Source organism: Rhinopithecus roxellana, chromosome 5, assembly GCF_007565055.1.
Source record: "Rhinopithecus roxellana isolate Shanxi Qingling chromosome 5, ASM756505v1, whole genome shotgun sequence".
Lineage (NCBI taxonomy): Eukaryota > Metazoa > Chordata > Mammalia > Primates > Cercopithecidae > Rhinopithecus > Rhinopithecus roxellana.
Window position 1 is genome coordinate 63,969,956 of NC_044553.1, and position 15,201 is coordinate 63,985,156.

Genomic DNA, 15,201 nt, shown 5'->3' on the forward strand with positions numbered 1-15,201 from the left:
TCAAGGCAAGCAGGACAGGTGCTGGGAGATCTCACCTGGCTGCCAAGCTTGGCTATTTTGAATGGCTCTTTTGAAATATTAATGATTTTTTTCTCCTGCATGTTTCCCTCATTCTCCTTTTAAGCATTAGAAGTGTATAGTGCTTTCTGGGCTTTGCTTCTACAAATTCTAAGCCCTCCAGACAACTTATAGCAGGAAGTTCAACCCTGGTTGTTCATGGAATCACCTGGGGAGTTTTAAAAATACTGCCGCCTGGGTTCCACCCCTAAATACTCTAATTTAATTGACCTCAGCTGCCTTTGGTGAGTCCAAAAAGCAACCAACTTTGGGTATCACTGACTTAAAAGTCTCCTAGATATGCTAAGAGAGAGTGAGATTTGCTGGAATGAATAGAGTATCTTGGAGAAGCAGTGGAAGAGTGCTTTCCTGTTCCAATATAGAGAAAAATCCTTGGTTTGTTACCCTGGAGTAGCAGAAATCTGGGTTCTGGCTTCCTGACAGCCCCAGCAGGGAGGTAGGAAGACTCCAGAGAGAATGGCAGTGTGATATATCTAGGCCAGTGCTTCTCACACAGGGATGTGCACAAGGATCACCATTGTTAAAATGCAGATTCTGACTCAGTAGGTCGGGGCGGAGGCTGAGAGTCTCTATTTCCAAAAAGTTTGTAGGTGGCTGGTCCACAAAGTGGCAAGGATCTATGTGGCTAGGACTATAGGCTGTCTCCTTTAAGATTCCCATATCCATTTCAAGCATAGAACAGGAGGAGCCACAGCCCGTTAAAACTGAATGGTCCCACAGGCAGGGACAAAGGATGTTTCTGCGGTGATTTGGTTTGATTGATAATGAGGAGCAGATGGACCTCAACTGCAAAGCCTTCTAGGCTAGAAGAGGACCACATCCTGACCAGGGATCCTTGTGTCAGGTCCTGGCAGATCACAGATGGCCACTCAAAAGGGATGACTGAAGAGAGTTTCATGAAGCATCCTCATGAATAACAGATTGCAACTCTGCAACTGGTACTTTGGGGGCCATGGGTGTGGTCCTGTTGGAGAAATGGTATGCAGAAAAGATGCATACTTGCAGAAGTTGCTGCTGATTTCAGGAGTGTGTTGAGAATGAGCCACAAGCACTTTAATAACTGCCAACAAGTGGACAATAGAAGGAAGAGAAAAAAGAATGCAGTCTTGTTACAGTTTCCTGATGACACAGGTTTCTTGGAGTATCTCAGAAAAAGAAAGGGTATGAAAAGTTATCTTTAGGCCGGGCATGGTTGCTCACACCTGTAATCCCAGCACTTTGGGAGACCAAGGTGGGTGGATCACCTGAGGTCAGGAGTTCGAGACCAGCCTGGTCAACATGGTGAAACCCTGTCTCTACTAAAAATATAAAAATTAGCTTGGGCGCAGTGGCACATGCCCATAGTCCCAGCTACTGGGAAGGCTGAGGCAGAAGAATTGCTTGAACCTGAGAGGTGGAGGTTGCAGTGAGCTGAGATCATGTCACTGTACTCCAGCCTGGGTGACAGAGTGAGACTCCATCTAAAAAAAAAAAAAAAGAAAGAAACAAAAGAAAAGAAAAGTTATCTTCAGTCTGGGCAACATGGCAAAACCCTGTCTCTACAAAATTTTTAAAAAATTAGTCAGGTGTGGTGGTACACACCTATGGTCCCAGCTACTCTGGAGGCTGAGGTAGAATCGCTTGAGCCCAGGAAGTCAAGGCGACAGTGAGCTGTTTCACACCACTGCACTCCAGTGTGGGCAACAGAGTGAGACCTTGACTCAAAAAAAGAAAAGTTATCTTTAGGACCTCTACCTCAAACTCTAATTTTTTTTTTTTTTGAGACAGAGTCTCATTCTGTTGCCCAGACTGGAGTGCAGTGGCGTGATCTCAGCTCACTGCAACCTCCGCCTCCTGGGTTCAAATGATTCTTCTACCTCAGCCTCCTGAGTAGCTGGGATTACAGGCACACACCTTGATGTCTGGCTAATTTTTGTATTTTTAGTAAAGATGGGGGTCTCACTATATTGGCCAAGCTGGTCTTGAACTCCTGACCTCAAATCATCCATCCGCCTTGGCCTCCCAGAGTGCTGGGATTATAGGCGCGAGCCACGGTGCCTGGCCTTAAAAGTAAAACTAAACTAACCCCTTGATCATCTTTCTGGAAAAAGGGCATAGGCATGAAAAACTTCAGTCCAGGGAAAAGTTAGGGATCTGATTTATTTAGAGCAGCACTTGGGGCCTGAAATTTAGCACTGGTTGGGTTCCCGGCTTAGCCTGCCGGAACACCTGTGTGTTTTCCCAGCACTAGAAGTTGGTGAAGGGAGGCTGGGCACTGTGGCTCACGCCTGTAATCCCAGCCCTTTGGGATGCCGAAGCAGGCGGATCACCTGAGGTCAGGAGTTCGAGACCAGCCTGGCCAACATGGTGAAATCCCGTCTCTACTAAAAATACAAAAATTAGCCGGGCATGGTGGCGTGCACCTGTAGTCCCAGCTACTTGGGAGGCTGAGACACGAGAATAACTTGAACCCAGGAGGCGGATGTTGCAGTGAGCCGAGATCGGACCACTGCACTACAGCCTGGAATTCCATCTAAAAAAAAAAAAAACACAAAAGAATTTGGTAAAGGGAGATGGGAGTAGAGATGGCCACACCCTTCTGAGGTGAAGGGAGCCAGTGCCAAATGGGAGGTTTCAGTGGCACCTACCTAGACCTGGCTAGCTAGAATAGCTGGAAAGTTCCCAGGACAGTAAACAGGATTTTGACTGGTGCTTTACAGTTCTTTGGAAAGCCAGGTGGGAGCTCCTTCTGCACGATCTCTGAGAGCAGGCTGCCAAGGCAAAGGGACTCCAGGGCCCTGCATCTGCCATCAGTGCAGGGGCCTGAAAACATTTTAGGATAAATTGAGCTTTGGAGGAGGAGAAGGCAGAGTTGTAATTAGAGTCCAGGTCTTCTGGACCTTGAACATTTTATTTCTCAGGGTGCCTCTGAATGTCTCAGAGGCTGGAGGGTTTTGACACTGTAACGGGCATTAGTTAACAAGAACTGAAGCCATAACTAGGCCTAATAATCAGAAATTGTTCTGAGACCTATGATACATGAAGTGCCAAAATAAATTCCAACGTAATTAAAAAGTTAAAGAATAAATATCATAACAAGAGAATTAGAAGAAAGCAAGGGCAAATATTCAGTTAATCCTACGGTGACCAATGCCTCTCTAAAAATAATAGCAAAAAGGAAAAAAGCAATAGATTTGAAATATGTATGTGTGTGTGTGAATATATAACATTAAAAACTTCTGCATGATTAAAACAAATCATCAAAAAATAAAATTAGGCAGGTCACAGTGTAATCCCAGCATTCTGAGAGGCACAGGCAGAGGCAGGAGGATTGCTTGAGGCTGGGAGCCATGATTGCACCCCTGCACTCCAGCCTGGGCAATAGAGCAAGACCCTGTTTCAAAAACACAAGAAAAAAAATAGAAAAATGCTAATGGACAATAAGCATATGGAAAATATTAATTACAACAACAATGAAATATGACAAAATATTAGTTCAAAACAATAGTTCTTCTGGATTGAGATAGGGAAAAACATAATATCCAGTATTGTCAAGGGTGCAAAGAAAGGGACATTCACATACATTTATATCTGGAATATAAATTGGTTTCACTTTTTTGGGGGGTAATTTGGCAGTTTATATTACAAACCTTAGAATGTGCATAATGTTTGACTCAGCAATTCCTCCTCCAGGAATTGATCCTAAGAGAATGAGGACAAACACAGAAACATATCTCCAAGAATGTTTATTGTAGTGTTAATAATGAAAAGTTGCTAGGAGGGAGTATTGAATGTTAAGCTTTGACAGAGCTAGGTAGTAGGTACATGGGTCTTCATTATTGCATTAGTTTTCTATTGTTGCTGTAACCAATTACCATAAATGTAATGGCTTAAAACAACACAAATTTATTTATTTATTTATTTATTTATTTATTTATTTATTTTTTTTTTTTTTTTTGAGACAGAGTCTCGCTCTGTTGCCCAGGCTGGAGTGCATTGGTGCCATCTCCGCTCACTGCAACCTCTGCCTCCCAGGTTCAAGCAATTCCCCTGTCTCAGTCTCCCGAGTAGCTGATGGCTACAGGTGTGTGCCACCATGCCCAGCTAATTTTTGTATTTTTAGTAGAGACGGGGTTTCACCATGTTGGCCAGGCTGATCTCAAATTCCCGACCTCAGGTGATCTGCCCGCCTTGGTCTTCCAAAGTGCTGAAATTACAGACAACAAGACAAATTTATTATCTTACAGTTCTGGATAGCAGTCTGAGCCAGGTCTTACTGGGCTAAAGTTGAGATGTTGGCAGGGCTGTGTCCCTCTTTGGGGGGATCCAGGAGGGAGTCAATTTCCTTGCCTTCTCCAGCTTCTAGAGGCTGCCCACATTCCTTGGCTCATGGCCCTCTTCCATCTACAAGCCATCAACATAGCACCTCTCAGACATTCTTCCATTACCACATCTCTTTCTCGCTCTTCTCTCTTCCTCTTCCACTTTCAAGAACCCTTGTGATTCCACTGGGCCTACACAGATAATCCAGGATAATGTTTCTGGATTAAATCAGCTAATCAGCACTTTATTCCACTTGCCGTGTAACTAAAGGTTCTGAGGATTAGGACACTGATGTCTTTGGGGGCCATTATTCTGTGTATACAATTGTATACTTATCCGCATGAAATATTTAATATTTACCAATATTTTATTAATTTTTAAGTATCAAATATTTAAAACCCCAAACCTAATGCCCAATTTGGTGTATGGCTGAAATAAATATATATATAGTCACAGGACAAATGCTACATGCCCATTAAAAAGCATAATGTAGAATATTCCAGCCTGGGCAACATGGCGAAACCCCATCTCTACTAAAAATACAAAAATTAGCTAGGCGTGATGGCTTGCACCTGCAGTCCCAACTACTCAGCAGGCTGAGTGGGGAGGATTGCTTGAGCCTGGCAGGTCGAGGCTGCAGTGAGCCAAGATCGTGCCACTGCACTCCAGCCTGGGCAACACAGTGAGACCTTGTTTTTTTTTTAAAAAAAAAAAAAAAAAAAAAAGTAGTGACATGGAGTGATGCTCATTTTATAGTAAGTGGGAGGAAAACTCAAGTCTACAAAAGATTATGCACAAGATGATCCCAATTAGGTTAAGTCAAAACCCAAAATAAACCTATATCCAAGTGAGTAAAAAATATTGGGAAGGATATAGGTCAAAAGTTTAAAATGTTTATCTCCGGATGGTAAATTTTCTTCTATTTTTCTGCATTTCCCAAAATGTATATTATACATGTATCCTTTTTGCAAAGACAAATAAAGTGATTAAGAACATCCAGTTAGGGCCGGATGCAGTGGCTCAAGCCTATAATCCCAACTACTTTGGGAGGCCAAGGCCGGCGGATCACCTGAGGTCAGGAGTTCGAGACCAGCCTGGCCAACATAGTGAACCCCCCCCCCCCCAACCGTCTCTACTAAAAACACAAAATGTAGCCGGACATGGTGGCGGACGCCTGTAATCTCAGCTACTTGGGAGGCTGAGGCAGGAGAACTGCGTGAACCCGGGAGGCGGAGGTTGCAGTGAGCCAAGATTGTGCCACTGCACTCCAGCCTGGGCGACAGAACAAGACTCTGCCAAAAAAAAAAAAAAAAAAAAAAAAAAAAAAAAAAAAATCCAGTTAGGCCAATTTTCTGGTCAAGTGTCTTTCTGGTTTCTTGCCTTTTGGTCGCCCATGACACCCATCTTTCAAGCATAGAGTTTCCTCCTCAAAAATAGAGCGTGCTGTCACGCGCCTGTGGTCCCAGCTACTTGGGAGGCTGAGGTGGGAGGACTGTTTGAACCTAGGAGTTGGAGACCAGCCTGGGCAATATAGCAGGACCCTGTCTCTAAGAAAAAAAAAAAAAGCAAAGTGGCGTCTTCCTGTGGTCCCAGCTACTCGGGAGGCTGAGGCGGGAAAATCGCTTGAGCCCAGGAGGTCGAGGCTGCAGTGAGCTGTGATGGCACCATTGCATTCCAGCCTGGGCAACAGACCGAGACCTTGTCTCAAATAATAATAATGATAAAGACTCATGTTCGGTCATCGGTGACATTCGCCTTTCTCAGGCCCCCAAGTTGTCCACTCTGCAAAGTACGTGTAATCCTCGGAAGACAGAAAGGGGTGGGTCTCTTAGTGACCGAGGCACAGCAGCGAATCCGTGCTGTGATAAAAACTTATTTTCAGAACAAAGCAAACCTAAGGCACAGCAGCAAATCTAAGGCACAGCCACACCCCGCAGAAAACTTCGAAATCTGCGCCTTGGAAAGGGAAGCCAAAAGGATACGAGCCTCTTTCATAATCTCTCTGGCACGTATTAATGGTTAATAATACTGTATTTTTTAATATACAAAAGAAGAGAATAGTGGCATCGCCGCGTGTGCCCACTCCCAGAACCAAGCGAGAGCGGCCGGGCCAGGGGGCCGGGGCTGAGGGCCCACCGGGTTCCGGGGTGGCGCCGGCCAGGGTGGCCACCGGCGCTCCCTCGCCATGGCCTAAGCCCGAGGCCGCTCCCCGGCCAGATTCTGGCCTCAGGCATTGCAGAGCCCGCGGCCCTCGCCGACGAACCCGTTAGACCCACGGGACTTGGCACCCTCGAACGAGCGCCATCCCCGGGTCTTCCCTGCGCTCTGGACCAGCGGACCCGGCTTGAAGGTCCCCGCCTACCACCGAGAGGAGGGCCTAGAGCGGACAGGCCCGCCCCGCTGCTCCTCCCAGCCGCCTCTATCCCGGAAGTTGATGCCGAGCGCAGATCGCGTGCAGCTTGCCAGCGGTGTCCTCTGAGAAGTCTGTGAGGGTTGGGCTTGTGAGAGGATCAACATGCCTGTAAGTTGTTTACGTCGGGCTCCGGGTTTGTTTTGGGCTTCTTTACCGAGGGTCCTATGGGACGGATGAGTCCGGCTGTTTCCCGGGCCTGTAGTGTCCGAGAGTGGCGAGGTGGCTCCGGTTGCGCAGCGTCTTCGCGCGTGGCGGGCATGTAGTGACTTGCCCGGTCAGCGCGGCGCGGCTGGCCCTGCAGGGGCGTGGGCTGCAATTCAGAGGCGGTGGCTGGGAGGGGAACAGCTCTCTGGGTAGCTTATGAGCCGTCTTGGTTTTTGATGGGTGTCCCTGAGGCTGTGATCTTTGGGTCTTTTTGCTTTCCTAGTGCTTGGTGTTTCTCGCCCCCTCTGCCTTCTTTCGAAAGCGATTTCCTACTTGTTTTCCTTTTTGAAAAACTTGTCGTTGTTGCTTTATATATGAATTCCGTCAAGGACGGTCGCTCAGCCAGAATTCCTGTCAGATCAGCTGTTGAGCCCCAGGAGCAAAAATCACCCGGGCGCTGGCGTTATCTGGTCTACTTCAGCAGTTTCTACTCTAAGCGAGTCCACAGTCAGGGTCACTTTCTTTTGTTAGCACCTCGACTTCGCGCTGTTTTCACTGAAGACAGTTCATTACGCAGTTGAGTAAAGGACAGAGTTTGCCTTACCATATGTTTCCTGATCGCCCAAAAGCCCTTTCATAGGGACTTGGAGAACACAAGTATTACGGAAAGTACTGATGAAAGTTATTAACAGGTTTCGAAAAATAACTTTACTGTCTGAAGTGTTGCTTCTGCCGAGGATGACCGTTATTCCGTTTTTTGCATGTATATTTTACGTATGGTTAAATGTGCCAGCATTGTGGTTTAAAACTAATAGTAATAATATGCTTCTTTGTTCAGTTGGCTAGAGATTTGCTACATCCGTCCTTGGAAGAGGAAAAGAAAAAACATAAAAAGAAACGCCTGGTACAAAGTCCAAATTCTTACTTTATGGATGTAAAATGTCCAGGTAAAATTTGAAATCTTAATTCCTTTACTAAGGAAAATTTCTATAGGGATTGCTAGTGTGGTGTGTATAGGTAAGATACATTGGAACCCTCTGTTGAGTAGAAGTGGTATTACAGAATTGGAAATGTCAGGGACATTTTCATAATCAATGTACTGAAACCATTGTAGAAGCATTTCGGGGTAAGTGAAAACGGGCATTCAAAGGAGATATGCCATTTGACTTAGTCTTTAAGCTCTTCAGATGATGAGTTTCTATTTCATGATACAAAGAAAAGTCTGTTGATATTTTGGAAATAATTAAGTTTAATAAAATATATTATTGATTTTACCTGTTTTTAAAAATTTTGTGTCGGTGCTAGAAAAGTTTATGTTACACATGTGGCTTGCTGTTTCATAGCACTAAAGTTCCTAATTTTTTAACGTATTACCGGAAATGTTGAACAGGTGCTGTTTTCCTCTGCTTTTCACTTTAACATGCCTTTTTGGTTTTTTAGGTTGCTACAAGATCACCACGGTTTTCAGCCATGCTCAGACAGTGGTTCTTTGTGTAGGTTGTTCAACAGTGTTGTGCCAGCCCACAGGAGGAAAGGCCAGACTCACAGAAGGTATATCACTTGGCATTCTCCAACCCAGTGATGAGATTTATGAGTATAAATGTCTCTATCTTCACTGAAAAGTTTAAAGAAATCTTAATGATTACCAAAATAACTTATCTTTGGTTGTGTGCTTTCAGTAAAGAATGTCCTGTTCAAATGGATATATTTATACTCTTGACCTTGTAGGGAACTCTATTGACTTATTTTTCTTAGTTTAGAACACCAGTTCTTTTATATTTATTCACTTAGTTTGCTTAACGTGTAATAAATTAAAGAAATCAGAATAGAAGCAAAAAACTACATGTTATAGGACATACGGTTTTTTTGTTTTGTTTCGTGTTTTTGATTAGGAGTCTCGTTCTGTTGCTCAGGCTGGAGTGCAGTGGTGCCATCTCGGCTCACTGCAACCTCTGCCTCCTGGGTTCAAGCGATTCTCCTGCCTCAGCATCCCGAGTAGCTGGGACTACAGGTGCCCGCCACCGTGTCTGGCTTATTTTTTGTATTTTTAGTAGAGACAGGGTTTCACTGTGTTAGCCAGGATGATCTTGATCTCCTGACCTCATGGTCCGCCTGCCTCAGCCTCCCAAAGTGCTGGGATTACAGGCATGAGCCACCTCCCCGGCCAGGACATATGGATTTTTAAAACCATATAGAATTTTAAAATTTCTTTTACAAAATTTTATATTTAGTACATACAATAGTTTTTTTTTTATCATTGCCAGCTAAGCAACAGATAGCTAATGTATAAGTTAAAATACCAGAGTTTTTATTTTTATGAGCAACTGCAATGATTAATATAAAAACCTAATTTTAATTCCTCTTTCACTTTAGTGCAATAAGAAAAAAAAATTGTATATATAGTTTCCATAGTAATACTTGTAAATTTACAATTCCATAATGGTGTTAGAAATTTGCTTGTGATATTTTGGGGAGCTGTTAAGTTCCATGTTCTCACTGGAAGAGTTCAAGTGGATTGGCAGCAAATCCGACATCTATTTGGTGTGACCTAGTGAGATCTAAATATGAAGTCAGCACATGATATTTTCAGAGTAATATTACTAAGTATACTTGTGAGATTTTTGAAACCTTTATTTCATGTCATGATTTTGGAAGTTAGTGCCCATATGCTGACAGATGGTTTAATGGGTTTATCTGTTCTAGAGTTTTCCTGCAGGTCTAAAAATACCTCTAATCAAAATTATTTTCTTGAGAAAAGTATTCAGAATAGTTCCTAAAAATTAAGAGTTTATCTTCTGACAGCTTGCTTGAAACAGTCTTCACTGTTGAATTCAGGCTCATGGTCTTAAGTACACTTCATTATAGCATTTGAGAAACAGGAGTGACACTTATAGTCATACCAGAGTTAACTCAGCTATGATAGATGTATTATAGCAAATTTCTGGTATAAGAGGATAAATAATCTGTATATGAGTGTTAATCCAATGTTCTTAAAACTTCAGTATTTTACTTAAAAGTACTTTTTGTCATTAAAATTATAGCAAAGGTAGAATGCACTTGTTTAATATACTCTCATGATTCTTTTGCAGGGTGTTCATTTAGAAGAAAGCAACACTAATGATTCAAACAGCTTCCTGAATTTTGTGTTATCTCACAGAAAGCCTTATCATAAATTCCATAATTCTAATTAATTTACCAAGATAACGTAATTACATTTGGTTTTGTAAGGTATACAACAGGAATCTCCTATTTTGGTGTCCGTTTTTCAATAAAGTTTTGATTATGGACAAATCCCCTGTTTTTCTTTTTTAAATATATGTAAGTATGCCATACATTTATATATACGGTGTATATGAATTTGGTTTAAACATTTTAAAATTTATTCTGATTAGTTTGTATCTTCTTCTTTTTGAGAGAGAGTCCTGCTGTGTCGCTCAAGCTGGAGTGCGGTGGTGTGATCTCGGCTCACTGCAACCTCCGCCTCCCAGGTTCAAGCGATTCTCTTGCCTTGGCCTCTCAAATAGCTGGGATTACAGCACACACCACCATGCACGGCTAATTTGTGTCTCATTTTCAAGAGTAGAAACCCTACATATTTTGTTTTCATTCCTTTTCCAAATTGCTATGAATAGCATTAAAGGGTTACAAATGTAAAGTCTATTGTTTGTGAATTCTAAATGTAGTTCTGCTATTGTACCTATGGAAACATCTTAAAGAAGTACATATTTTGCACATCCTGCACGTGTACACCAGAACTTAAAATATAATTAAAAAGAATAGCTTCAAAAAAATACATATTTAACACAGTAACTATCACAGTATAATGCCTTGGATTTATGTGGCCTTACTATACTATTACATAATTTAGGACAGTAACTGCTAGCTGGGGTCTGAGTTATTTATTGGAAGCTCCTTTTTTGGGTAGAAAATTTGAGGAGAGATCAGAAGTGGCATGATTTACCTGCAGAAGTCCTGGTTGGGAATAGTAGACGGTGTTGAATTCTCTGACCCAGATAGGTGAGCACCCCTGACTACAGATGTGTGTTGAGTGGTTCTGGTGCCTCATTGTGGTGTTCATAGTTTATAAAGTAATCCTGGGGAGCTGAGAGGGGGAGTGTATCCACTTACTATACAACTCCTCATTGGACTAGGAAGATAGTCCAGTTTCTACTCTGCTTCTATTTGATTTGTTACCTTACAGCAGGTACTTAAAACAGGCATTTCCTATCAACAGGTAGGCCTCTAATGTGAGCGACTGATCCTTTTACATACTGCTTAAATCAGAGAAATCTTGCACAAGAACTGAAGAATGATGGCAAGTTTGGGGTGTATATAGTTGTATGAGGAAGGCCGGGCGCAGTGCCTCATGCCTTTAATCCCAGCACTTTAGGAGCCTGAGGCAGGTGGATCGCCTGAGGTCGGGAGTTCAAGACCAGCCTGACCAACGTGGAAAAACCCCGTCTCTACTAAAATTACAAAATTAGCTGGGCATGGTGGTGCATGCCTATAATCTTAGCTAACTCGGGAGGCCAAGGCAGGAGAATATGCTTAACCTGGGAGGTGGAGGTTATGGTGAGCTGAGATCACGCCATTGCACTCCAGCCTGGGTAACAAGCGTGAAACTCTATCTCAAAAAATATATATATATATTTATATATTATATATATATTTACGTATAATATATATTTTTATTGTGTATATATTTATATATGTACATATATTTTATATATACACACATATATATTATATATATATATAGAAGTAGATGACCCAGAGATTCTCAGACTTTTGGTTTCTGACATCGTTAGAATCTCAGTAATTTTTTTCAGGTTGTCCCTTGGTCAAAAGAAATACCTAACAGTTACGTTTATTAACTTATGTTCTAACAACTCTAGTAGCCATTTGAAAAAAATTATACACGAGCAAAAGTGATGTGATGATTTTTTAAAAACAGAGACAGTGTCTTGGCTCTGTTGCCCAGGTTGGAGGGTCGTAGCTCATTGTGACCTCAAACTCCTGGGCTCAAGCAAGCCTCCCACCTCTGCCTCCTGAGTAGCTAGGCCTTCAGGTGTGTGCCACCATGCACACTTAATGTTTTTGTACATACAGGGCTCTGGCTATGTTGCCCTGGCTGTAATGAACTCGTGGCCTCGGTGATCTGCTTTGGCCTCCCAAAGTGCTGGGATTACAGGTGTGAGCCACTGTGCTCACACCTGATGTGATAATTTTTATCTCATTCTTAAATCATCACAGTTACTAATGGAATGTGTGTGCCTTTTGGGCTCCGTACAATTTCTCAAAATTGGAATCAGATTGGACACCATTGTCCTTATTTCTTCCACACTGATTTTTGCATGGTGCTTTTTGTCACAGCAGTGGCTCCAAACCCAGCTTCACAAAGATAGGATGCCATCAAAGGGAATGTAGTGCCGTATCATATTGAAACGGAACTACGTGGAACTAGTAATTTATACAAAAGATGTGTCAGTGTCAATGTTTTTCCTCAGTTACTCCAAGATACTTCATCTTGCACAGTTTAGGATACTTGGCTGTGAGGAGAGCCAGTGGGGATGACAGCTTTTGATGAGAAGGAATTAAACCTATGATGAGGACTCATCTAACAAACCCCTGAAAATTCCCTTGGAAGTAGTTTTTGAAAAAGGATTATACTTTAAAGAACACACCTAAGGGCTGGGTGCGGTGGCTCACGCCTATAATCTCAGCAGTTTGAGAGGCTGAGGCCAGCAGATCACTTGTAGTTAGGAGTTCGAGACCAGCCTGGCCAACACAGTGAAACCCCCCTCTACTGAAAAAACAAAGATTAGCTGGGCGTGGTGGCACACACCTGTAGTCCCAGCTACTTGGGAGGCTGAGGCACAAGAATTGCTTGAAACCAGGAGGCAGAGGTTGCAGTGAGCCAAAATCGCACCACGGCACTGCAGCCTGGGCAACAGAGTGAAGCTGTGTCTCAAAGAAAAGAACCCATCTAAGGATTTACTTGGTATTGGGAAACGAATGGTGTATTAAGTTTTCCTTTATTATTAATCTAGATGGTATTACTGGTTTTGAAAAGTGCTGAATAGGACACCAGGACTTTCCCAAACTTCAGGGTCAGCCACATACATTATTATATACTGAATGTTTTAAATACTATTACTTATATTGACTTCATATTTTAATGTAAATATATTTTTAAAGGAAACCTTCCATAAATTTAATATAAGTGTATTTTTAGGGGAAGCCTTCCATAAATGGAAAAACTAGTTACATAAAGATAGCTATAAATAGTCCGGGCATGGTGGCTGACACCTGTAATTCCAGCACTTTGGGAGGCTGAGGTGGGCAGATCACGAGGTCAGGAGATCGAGACCATCCTGGCTAACACGGTGAAACCCCGTCTCTACTAAAAATACAAAAAACTAGCCGGGCGTGGTGGCAGGCGCCTGTAGTCCCAGCTACTCGGGAGGCTGAGGCAGGAGAATGGCGTGAACCCGGGAGACAGAGCTTGCAGTGAGCCGAGATCGCACCACTGCACTGCAGCCTGGGTGACAGAGCGAGACTCCGTCCAAAAAAAAAAAAAAAGATAAGCTAAAAATAAAATGAAATTCTTGGCTTCTGGCCTGATGAGATGACAAATGGTTTTGTGTCTGGTTGTTCCTGTAAGTCATCTGATAAAGCTCTATTTCCTTTTTATTTTATTTTTCTGGAGATATGATTCAGATACTATAAAATCCAAACTTTTGTGATGTAAAGTTCAGTAGTTTTTAGTATATTTACAAGGTTGTGCAACCATCAGCACTGTCTAATCCCAGACCATTTTCATCACCTTAGAAAGACACTTCATACCTATCAGCATTCACTCCTTATTCTTCCCTCCTCTCAGCCACTGGCAGCCACTAAGCTACTTTTGTCCCCATGGATTGGCTTCTCAATATTTCATATAATGTATTTCATATAAATGGAGTCATATGCTATTGTGGCTTCTGTATGTTTCACTTAGCATAATGTTTTCAAGGGCTGTCCATGCTGTTGCATGTATCAATCAATATTTCATTCCTTTTTTTGACAGTATTCTGTATAATAATATGCAATGTTTATCCATTCATCAGTTTATAGACATTTAGAGTGTTTTCACTTCTTATTTATTTTTGAGATGGAGTCTTGCTCTGTTGCCTAGGCTGGAGCGCAGTGGCGTGAACTCAGCTCACTGCAACCTCTGCCTCCCAGGTTCAAGTGATATGGCCTCAGCCTCCCGAGTAGCTAGGACTACAGGCACGTGCCACCACACCCAGGTAATTTTTTGCAGAGCTGGGGTTTCGCCATGTTGCCCAGGCTAGTCTTGAACTCCTGACCTCGGGCCATCCGCCCACCTCAGCCTCCCAAAGTGCTGGCATTACAGGTGTGAGCCACTGCACCCGGCCAAATAAAGTATTCTTAATTACATCTTCGAAATCCCTTTTGCTATGTAAGGTAACATATTCGTAGGTTCTGGGGATTAGGTTATGGGAATCTTTAGAGGGCCATTTTTCTGCTACCACAGAATATACAGTTGTAAAATTCTACCCCATATTTGGAAACTGAGATTCTTAAATTATGTCTTTGTAATTCTTCCCTTCCCTCCCTTTACCTTTCCCTTCCCCCCCTTTTTTTTTTGACGGAGTCTTGCTCTGTTGCCCAGGCTGGAGTGCAGTGGCGCGATCTCGGCTCACTGCAAGCTCCGCCTCCCAGGTTCACGCCATTCTCCTGCCTCAGCCTCCTGAGTAGCTGGGACTACAGGTGCGTGCTACCATACCCAGCTAATTTTTTAAAGAGTATTTTTAGTAGAGATGGGGTTTCACTGTGTTAGCCAGGACGGTCTCGATCTGCTGACCTCGTGATGCTCCCGCCTTGGCCTCCCATGTCTGTAATTTTCCATGGAAAAAAATGTAAATCTTTGGAAGGAATAGAGTACATTGTTGCATTTCACAAAGAAAAGGATAACTTTTATAGAATAATGGCCTTGTATTCTTTTAGGAGTTTACAGTTACTTTTTCACAACTATAGGCATAGAAAATGACATCAGGGGCCGGGCACGGTGGCTCATGCCTGTAATCCCAGCACTTTGGGAGGCTGAGGCAGGCGGATCACGAGGTCGAGACTGAGAGCATCCTGGCCAATATGATGAAACCCCATCTCTACTAAAAATACAAAAATCAGCTGGGCATGGTGGTGGTGGCGCCTGTAGTCCCAGCTACTCAGGAGGCTGAGACAGGAGAATGGCTTGA

At 43.0% G+C, this 15,201-nt stretch overlaps 1 protein-coding gene across 2 annotated transcripts; it reads left to right on the plus strand.

Annotated features, from left to right (window-relative positions):
• The first annotated feature begins 6,562 nt into the window (after positions 1 to 6,562).
• RPS27L (ribosomal protein S27 like) lies at positions 6,563 to 10,228 on the plus strand. Of its 2 annotated transcripts, XM_010374200.2 has the most exons (4): positions 6,563 to 6,901; positions 7,776 to 7,884; positions 8,378 to 8,488; positions 10,027 to 10,228. In XM_010374200.2, the coding sequence occupies exons 1-4, from the start codon at positions 6,896 to 6,898 to the stop codon at positions 10,053 to 10,055; spliced, it is 255 nt and encodes an 84-aa protein (XP_010372502.1). In that variant the 5' UTR covers positions 6,563 to 6,895; the 3' UTR covers positions 10,056 to 10,228. The 2 variants fall into 2 exon arrangements, with proteins under 2 accessions (XP_010372502.1, XP_010372501.1); XM_010374199.2 differs by lacking the exon at positions 10,027 to 10,228 and having other exon boundaries at positions 8,378 to 8,571.
• The last annotated feature ends 4,973 nt before the right edge of the window (positions 10,229 to 15,201 follow it).

Bases quoted from the DNA above. Each gene is read 5' to 3' on its own strand.
- RPS27L (XM_010374199.2), top strand. The intron at 7,885-8,377 runs GTAAAATTTGAA...TTGGTTTTTTAG, and splicing joins TATGGATGTAAAATGTCCAG to GTTGCTACAAGATCACCACG.